At 55.2% G+C, this 8,029-nt stretch overlaps 1 protein-coding gene across 1 annotated transcript; it reads left to right on the top strand.

The window, feature by feature from the left end:
- Positions 1-3,364: 3,364 nt before the first annotated feature.
- Positions 3,365-7,739, top strand: PVRIG (PVR related immunoglobulin domain containing). The gene is made up of 5 exons (XM_081053382.1): positions 3,365-3,572; positions 3,658-4,008; positions 4,097-4,220; positions 4,305-4,362; positions 4,463-7,739. Exons 1-5 carry the CDS (start codon positions 3,512-3,514, stop codon positions 4,775-4,777), a joined length of 909 nt encoding a protein of 302 aa, XP_080909508.1. The 5' UTR covers positions 3,365-3,511; the 3' UTR covers positions 4,778-7,739.
- Positions 7,740-8,029: the final 290 nt, after the last annotated feature.

Genomic DNA, 8,029 nt, shown 5'->3' with positions numbered 1-8,029 from the left:
TGACTGTTTTCTTCTGTGGTTTAAGGAAACTTCAGCCTCTTCTTTTAGATAGAATTTCCTGTTCTTTCCTGTCCTGGGCATCTGATTTAATTCCAAGTTCTCACTGTGGTCTCCCAGGCTGAAGACAGTCATCCAGCTAGTGGTCTCTGTAGGAAGGAATCATGACTTCCTGTGATCAGATGGTCACTCAGCCAAACCCATTTCTTCCTCCTTCTCCCTTTCTCTCCCCAGATAAAAGCTAGAAGTTGGGTTTGTGAGTCTCCTTTTGGAAAGGCAGCCTACCAGTACTCTGGGGGCAGCCAATCCATTCAAAGATCTTTACCCCGAGAGAGAGGCGTCTTTTCTATGGGATCTGGGAACAGAGTGGGAAAACTGAGGTGAAGATATGGAGGTCACTAAGCATCCCGGAGGGGAGAGATGCCTGGGTTAAATACCAACCAAGCTGAGGATACTTCACAAGATCAAAAGAGAAACTTTTACTTCTGAAGCTCTGTAAATGGAGATCTTTATGTAGCCAGACAGCCCAGTGTAGTGGATTGAGCCCCAAGCTGAGAATTCGTGCAAGTGTTATACCATGCTCCTCAGACTGTTTGCTGCTCTGTACTAAGAGATTGGATTCTAAGTCCTCTCCCCTTGAATGTAGGATCTGTGATTGCTTGATTAATAGAATTTGGTGCAGTGATAATGCTATGCCAGTTTCCAAGCCCAGACCTTAAAGAAACTGGCAGCTTCCATGTCCTATTTCTTGAGATAATCACTCTTGAAACCCAGTCACCATGCTGTGAGAAAGCCCCAAACAGTCGCATGGTAAGGCCATGTGTAGGTGTCCAGCCAGCAGCTCTAGCTGAGGCCCCAGCCTACTTCCAGCATCAACAACCAGACATGATTCAGATGTGAATCAGACCCTGCTTTTGAGTCTTCCATCTGAGGCCCCAGGCATCAGGGAGCAGAGATAAGCTATCTTTCTGTGCCTTTCCAAAATCCTGAGCCATAGAACCTATGAGCATGATAAAAGGGTGGTGGTGTTTACACCACTAAATTTACGATGATTTGTTACGTAGCACTAGGAACTGAAACAGAACCTTGGCTTCTTCAGACTCAAATATTTGGGCTTTATCAGTTAAAACTTTTATATGTTATATTAACATCTACTATTTGTTTTATTTACTATACACATTAAAAATATGGGGCTGGCCCGGTGGCTCAGGCGGTTAGAGCTCCATGCTCCTAACTCCGAAGGCTGCCAGTTCGATTCCCACATGGGCCAGTGGGCTCTCAACCACAAGGTTGCCAGTTCAACTCCTGGAGTCCTGTAAGGGATGGTGGGCAGCACCCCCTGCAACTAAGATTGAACACGGCACCTTGAGCTGAGCTGCCGCTGAGCTCCCGGATGGCTCAGTTGGTTGGAGTGCGTCCTCTCAACCACAAGGTTGCTGGTTCGTCTCCCGCGGGGGATGGTGGACTGTGCCCCCTGCAACTAGCAACAGCAACTGGACCTGGAGCTGAGCTGCGCCCTCCACAACTAAGACTGAAAGGACAACAACTTGACTTGGAAAAAACTCCTGGAACTACACACTGTTCCCCAATAAAGTAAAAAATAAATAAATAAATAAAATATAAAATATAAACTTTAAAAAAATCCAGAAATGATAAAAGGTTGACAGCTTTAACTTCATGACAATTAAAATGAGGGGAACAGGGATCAGTAGGCTAGTGAAGGAGAGTTTTGATATTTTCTAATCTTCTACATTGTTTGAATCGTATACAATGAGCTTATTGAGGGAACAACGTGGCTTATAGATGGGGAGAAAATGGAAAATGTTGGTGAGTAACTTTGTGCCATGGCCTTTAATCCATTGATCACCAAGTATTGAGCTCCCTTATGTACTAGGACTGTGTGGGGGTGAGTAAAAGAGCCACCACTAGGGCCTATCATCTGTGAGTCAGTTGTCCAAGAAGAAAAAGTTCCTGGAGGTAGAGGGATTTGAGCTGGGCCTTGCAAAGTGGGGACGATTTCAGTGGGTCCAAAACAAGAGTCTTCCAGGCTAGGGAGGCTGAAGCTGGCAGTGCCACGTGTCCCAGTGCTCTGCACCCACACTGGGCTGGGCCACCTTGAAGTGAGTCAGCGCTGCATAGGTCTCCCACCCCGTCAAGGGAACGCAGTGGAGGAAGTGGGGAGAGCAGATCTGAGTCAGGTTTGGAGTTTGGGACATCAGGCCTGGACGAAGGTCAAAGGTTCATGAGAACGCTAAGCTGGGAGCAGTGAACTGATTGGTCTTGGGGTCCTGCTTAGCTACGTTCTCAGATGTGGGTAGGGTGACAGTTTCCCCAAGAGACTGACTGTTTATGGCTAACACCACAGGATTAAACAAAGATGCTGAATCAGGCAAGTGGGCAAGCCAGGCCTCAGAAAGGTGACCACAGCCCTGGGGCAGGGCCACCTCTCAGTGCTCACCACACCCTGAGCAAGAGAGTCTTCAACACCCCCGCCCCCTCGGCTCTAAACCTGAGCTCACCAAGCTACTCTCATGGCAGAGTCAAGTTCAGCACAAGATAAGCATTCTGCTCACTTGTCACTGCTTATACAGCAGCATTCTGGTCAGTTTGCAGTCTGTAAATGAATATAAACAGAAGCAATTTGGAGAAACACTTGGTGGAAAGAGATGGCCTGCGTCAGGGAGGTGGCAATAGGAAATGGCAAAAGGTTAGGTAGTCACAATGGGAAGCCCTCAAAATTTCCTGATGGGCTGGAGATGAAAGAGAAGGTCACAGATGATGATGCTTTGGGCCTCAACAGCTGGAAACCAGTGGCCCTGGACTGTGGTGGAGGGGAAAGGCTGCAGGCGGGGCAGAGTTCAGCTTGGGGAATGTTTGTGATGTTTGGCGGGAGGGAAGTCTGGGCTGGAGATTTAAACAGGATGGGCAGCAAGGACAGTGTGGAAGCCTGTCAGGTGTCCTCGGTAGATAAGTGATGGGTCAGGCGGGGCTCCGCTCCTGGGACCTCCCCTGCTGTCTTCCTGCTTGCAGGGCTTCTTCTCAAGTTCCTTCACATTCCCTACCCCTTAGCTGGGGAGGGCCAGAGGCAGAGCCTTCTTCCTAAGGAGAAACCAGGGGCCCCACCCTCCTGAGGAAGGAGATTCTTTTCGGTCCCTCTGCAAAGTTCTTCCCTACTCCACTCCTCACCCTTCCCCAGGGCCTAGTCTGCCCAGGTTGTTACCCACAGACAGGGCCGGAAACGAACCTGAGCTGCCTGCCCTGCTCACACCAAAGTACAGCGTGCGGACAGGAAAAACCTTGTCACTGTCACTTTAAGTCTCCTGAGGGAGGGGGTCCATCACCCCGTGTGCACTAGCTGAGGTAGACTGAGAGAAGGAAGTGGAGCTGGGTGGCAGAAAGCACCGGGCGCAGCTGCTCCTGGGCCTGCTCACACGTGAAAACTTCCTGCAATGAGCGGAAACACAGGTGCTGCCCCCACCACGACAGCCCCCAGAGCCCGGGTCGGCGGGCAGCCATGGACAGGCCGCGGGCCCTGGTTCTGCTCCTGGCACTGCTGACGCTCTGCATCACTGCTGGTGAGTGGGAGCCAGAGAGAAGCAGAGGTGGTGGGGACATGGTGTAGACTCAGCCCTTGGCCCTTCCTGTGTCTGTGCCTTACAGGGACCCCGGAAGTGTGGGTGCAAATTCAGATGGAGTCCACCGAGTCCCCATTCTTCACTGTCCGCTGTGGGTTCCTGGGATCTAACGCTATCACCCAGGTGACTGTGAGCTGCAGGGGGCCCGATGCTGCTGGAGGGACCAAGCTGGCTGTGTTGCACCCAGAATTCGGCAGCCAGAAGTGGCCCCCTGCTCGCCAGGTCCGCTGGGAAACCAGAACGAGCATCTCCCTCACCATGGAAGGGTCTGAAGGGAGAAGCCCTAGTCCCAACACCACGGTCTGCTGCACGTTTACTTCCTTCCCCGAGGGCTCCCAGGAGGCCTGTGGTAACCACCTCCTCGACTCAGACCCAGGTGGGGCTGATAAGGAGCTGGGCCCAGGGAGGGCAGGGAAGGCGTCGGGGCACTGGCCGCCATCTGCTCTGTCTTTATCTGTGCACAGGGCTCGCTGCCACTAGCCCCGACCCTATTCTGCGGGCTGACTTGGCCGGGATCTTGGGCGCCTCAGGGGTCCTTCTCTTTGGCTGCGTCTACCTCCTACACTTACTTCACCGGCAGAGGCACTGGTAAGATACGCCCTGGCCAGGCCCAGTCTAAATCCCCACAGCGCCGGGTTAGACACATGCTTTGCTTCTGACCCCCTCTCTCAGGTCCGTCACAAAGCTTCCGCCATCTCTCAGCAGGCCCCAGACACAGACAGGAGCAAGGGTAAGTGTCGGGAATCGCTTTGGAGCCGGGAACAGAGTGGCTGGATCTGGGGGCCCTGAGGTGAACCTCACTTGAGCTTCTTTCCCCATCACCCCTGCAGGCAGCCAGCCAAGTCTCCCTGGCCTCTTTCCACACCCCCTATGCCACCGTTACCACCAACTACTGCCCAGCAACTCTGGACACGGTCCTCCCACCCCAGCCCCTGTCTAGGTGGGTGCCACTCCCCACCAACACGGCACGCCAACCTGCCCCGTGGGCACCTCTGCCAGCCTCTGCTCGAAGCAGTTTCATCTCCGTCGAAAATGGACTCTATGCTCAGGCAGGAGAGAGGCCTCCCCACACGGGCCCCAACCTTATCTCTTTCCCTGACCGTCTGGGGCGCAGAGTTATGGAGGGGCGTTTAGAAGTTCGATGACAGGAGCCCCAAATCCACTTGACCTTCCTCCCCTCCCAGGCTTCTGGGACTCTTTTCTGTTGATGTCTGTGTCTTGGGCACCCACCGTTTGCACATTTTATTAGGCCTCCAATAAGTGTCTCCACACATACCTGGCCAGGGCCCACTTGCCGCGGATGTGGTCACCGTGTGTGCTGATGTAGGTACATGTGAGCACACGTGTGTGTACGAGGTGACAAAACCGCATCCTAAGTTTCCTGTTTTCAAGTCCCCAGCCCTCCCAGTTGATGTCGATAATTAAGTGAACAAAAATGGTTTCTCTGGGGCCACGGCTGGGCCTTTTCTTTGGGAGGTTGAGGTTAGAGACAGTTTCAACCCCCAGGAGACAGGCACCAGGTTAGAGCTGGAGGGGAACAGGGTCTCAGCACCAGTGATCTCTCCTCTGCACCCAACACCCCGCCCAGCCAGGGGGTTCCTGGAACTGGCAGGGGACTCCTGACCTTGCAGACCTTGCTGAGGGACACCAAGTGGGAAGACAATATTAGGGGACTGGTGGCCTCAGGCAGGATGGTCCATATCAAATCCCACCATGTCCTAGGACGGCAGAAAGGGATTCTGGGGTTTCAACCCAAGAAAAGGCCCTGTGGTCTGACCTGGTGTCCCTATGACAGGGTTCCCTGAGATGGCCTGGGAGTGGAGCCCTGATGCCCCCATCCAGAGTTGACACTCAGAGGTGGGGAACCCACCTCATATCTGCCCAGAGTGTCTTCCTCTGGCTCCTCTCCTTTTACTAAGTCACCAGTACTCCTCCCCATGGGCCCCTGGAAGACAGAGGCCCACTTGACACAGGGACATCACAGGGTGAGGGGTGGTGAAGGGCTTATTGGACCTGCCTCCTTCAGCCAGTGACCATCATTCTCTGAGAAGGCCTCGGCACTGGCCTAGACAGCTCAGTAGTCCCTGCAGGCTGGACGCTGAAGGGAGAGAACAGGGGTGCTGCAGAGGTCCCTGAGGGGGCTCAAGGTGTATAGCTCAGGGCCCAGCAGCCTTGGGACCATGTCAAGACCAGGAATGGATGAGGGGGCAATGGAGCTTGCAAGGTTTCAGGAGGTTTTGGAGGAGCTCAATTCCCTAGGAAGGGAATGCTCATGGGACAAGGCAGGGGGCCCTGAGGGGATCCCCAGCCCTCAGCCCAGCTCCCAGCCAGGCCATTTGCCTCTCATGGAGCCCAGGGACAAGCCCCATAGCCTGCTCAGGAAGCCACAGCCCACCCTGGTCCCAGTGGTTCGTGCAACCAAAAACCTGGGGACCCAGGAAGTTTCTGCCGCTTCCCTGCTCCCCCCATCCAGCCCCAAGTGCCAACCCAGTAGTGCTGAAGGGACCAGCTGAGAGAGACATGTGGTGGCACGAAGCTGTGGGGACAAGGCTGGACACAGCCCCAGAGATCAGTCCATGCCGCCTTCTCAGACCCACTGTGGGACATCATGCTCCGATTTGTTCAACAAGTGTGGAAATTGAGGCCCAAGAGAGAACACTTGCTTAAGGGGATAGAACTGAATCAGCCCAGCACCTCCAGGGGCAGGTATCCAGCACATGCCCTCAGCCATAATCCAAGATAAGGCTTGCGCTTTGAACTGACCAGGTTTGCCTCCCAGAGTCTACTCCCTGTGTGTGGGACTTGGAGGGTTTACTTAGCCTCTCCCAGGTCCTCTGCTCATCTGGCACGTAGTAAGGGTGATAAGGCCTGAGAAGAGTGTAAAGATTGTCACCAAGTCCAAGTGCTAAGCAACTTTGCACAGAGTATCTCATTTAGAACAACCCAGGGGGAAGGTATTTTCAGTAAAGTCCATGTAACAGACGCGGAGCCTGAGCTGAGATGCGCTTTGCTAGAAGAGGAGGCGCGGGTCCACCAGACTGAGCCTGGACGCATTCGCTGCTGGGCTCAGCCTGCGGCGCGGCCTCGCTGGGCCGGTGGGGAGAGGCCGAGCGGAATGTCGGGGACCCTCGGGAACCCAGCCGGGCCGGGGGCGGGAGGCCAGGCGTGCGGAGACCACGAGGAGGCCCTCTGCTGGTGGCCACGCACAGGAAATGCGGGCGCCACCAACTGCACCGCTGACACCGGCTGAAGTGGTACGGCTGCCCCAGGAGTCCCCGGAGGTCCTTCTGCAGAAAACGCCAGCCCCGCCCGAGAGAATAACATTTTCAGAGACGCTGCAGGGGTCGCGGGGACAGAGTTGTGATCCTCTCTGCAACGGTCCCGCAGCCCCACGGTCGCCCAGCACCCACGCTCGCCCCCACCCCTTGACCGCCTCCACCCGCGGTCAGCTGCTCGGCCCCAACGGCACCTCACTACGGTCCAGCCCCGGGTCCTAGAACATGCGCGCCCCGAGAGTCTGTCCCTCCGTGACCCCGGAGCCTTCCCTCCGCTGTGCAGCCCCAGCTTCTCTCGGGCTCGTCCGCACCCGTCCAGCCCGCAGTCCTCCTCTCCCCACCCCAGCCCGCGCTCACCCTCCGTGTGGCCCCGTGCTGGTCTCAGCCGTCCCTGCTGCTCACGGCTCTGAACCCTCAGTTGCCATCGCCCTGTCCGGAAATCACAAGTCACGGATCAAGGTGCGGGGCAACCACCTTCCGGGCCCACACGTCTGTCCCTCCGGGGACCCACTGAGAAGAGCCACAGACCCAGGCGGAGACCGGGGCACCACGACCATCCGCCGGCTGTGTGACCTCTGGCTGCCTGTCGCCCTGGGAGCCTTGGACCCTTGCAGGGTGCGCTGCAGAACGCTGGGCGACGCCTTGGCCTTGCCCGCTGCCCTTTGGGGGCGCCCACTCCGCTGGTGCTGAGGTGGCCGGGAGACGGAAACAGTGAATGGAGAAAAGTAAATAAACAACATCACAAACGTTCAAAGGAAAAGATCAGGGTGCTCTGAGAAGGAATAATGGGGCCTCTCTGAGTAGACATTTAAAATAAAACTGAAGTGAGAGTTATCTATGTTAAGATTGTGGGGAGACCATTCCAAGCAGGGAGAGGCAAGTCCAAAGGCCCAGAGGCTGAAAAGAGCTCAGCATTGCCAGGACCCAACGCAGGTCAGTGTGTTTGAAACAAGGGGAGTGAGAGCAGCAGCCAAAGCCTACAGACGGGATCTGGCTTTTATTGTGAGGGCATTATTATAGAATGGGGTATTAAGCAGAAAACCCCCGTGTGGGAGGGAGGACAGAAAAGTGGAAGTAGGAACAATTGGTAAGCTACGGCAGTAATCCAGGAGGGAGATGGGG

This window comes from Rhinolophus hipposideros, assembly GCF_964194185.1.
Source record: "Rhinolophus hipposideros genome assembly, chromosome: 7".
In the NCBI taxonomy this organism is placed as follows: domain Eukaryota; kingdom Metazoa; phylum Chordata; class Mammalia; order Chiroptera; family Rhinolophidae; genus Rhinolophus; species Rhinolophus hipposideros.
This window is presented reverse-complemented; position numbering and strand designations above follow the sequence as displayed.

Excerpts from the sequence above, each read along its gene's own strand:
- PVRIG (XM_081053382.1), top strand. The coding sequence starts at position 3,512 with ATGGACAGGCCGCGGGCCCTGGTTCTGCTCCTGGCACTGCTGACGCTC. Across the intron at positions 3,573-3,657 it reads GACGCTCTGCATCACTGCTG|GGACCCCGGAAGTGTGGGTG; the intron begins GTGAGTGGGAGC and ends TGTGCCTTACAG. Across the intron at positions 4,009-4,096 it reads CCTCCTCGACTCAGACCCAG|GGCTCGCTGCCACTAGCCCC; the intron begins GTGGGGCTGATA and ends ATCTGTGCACAG.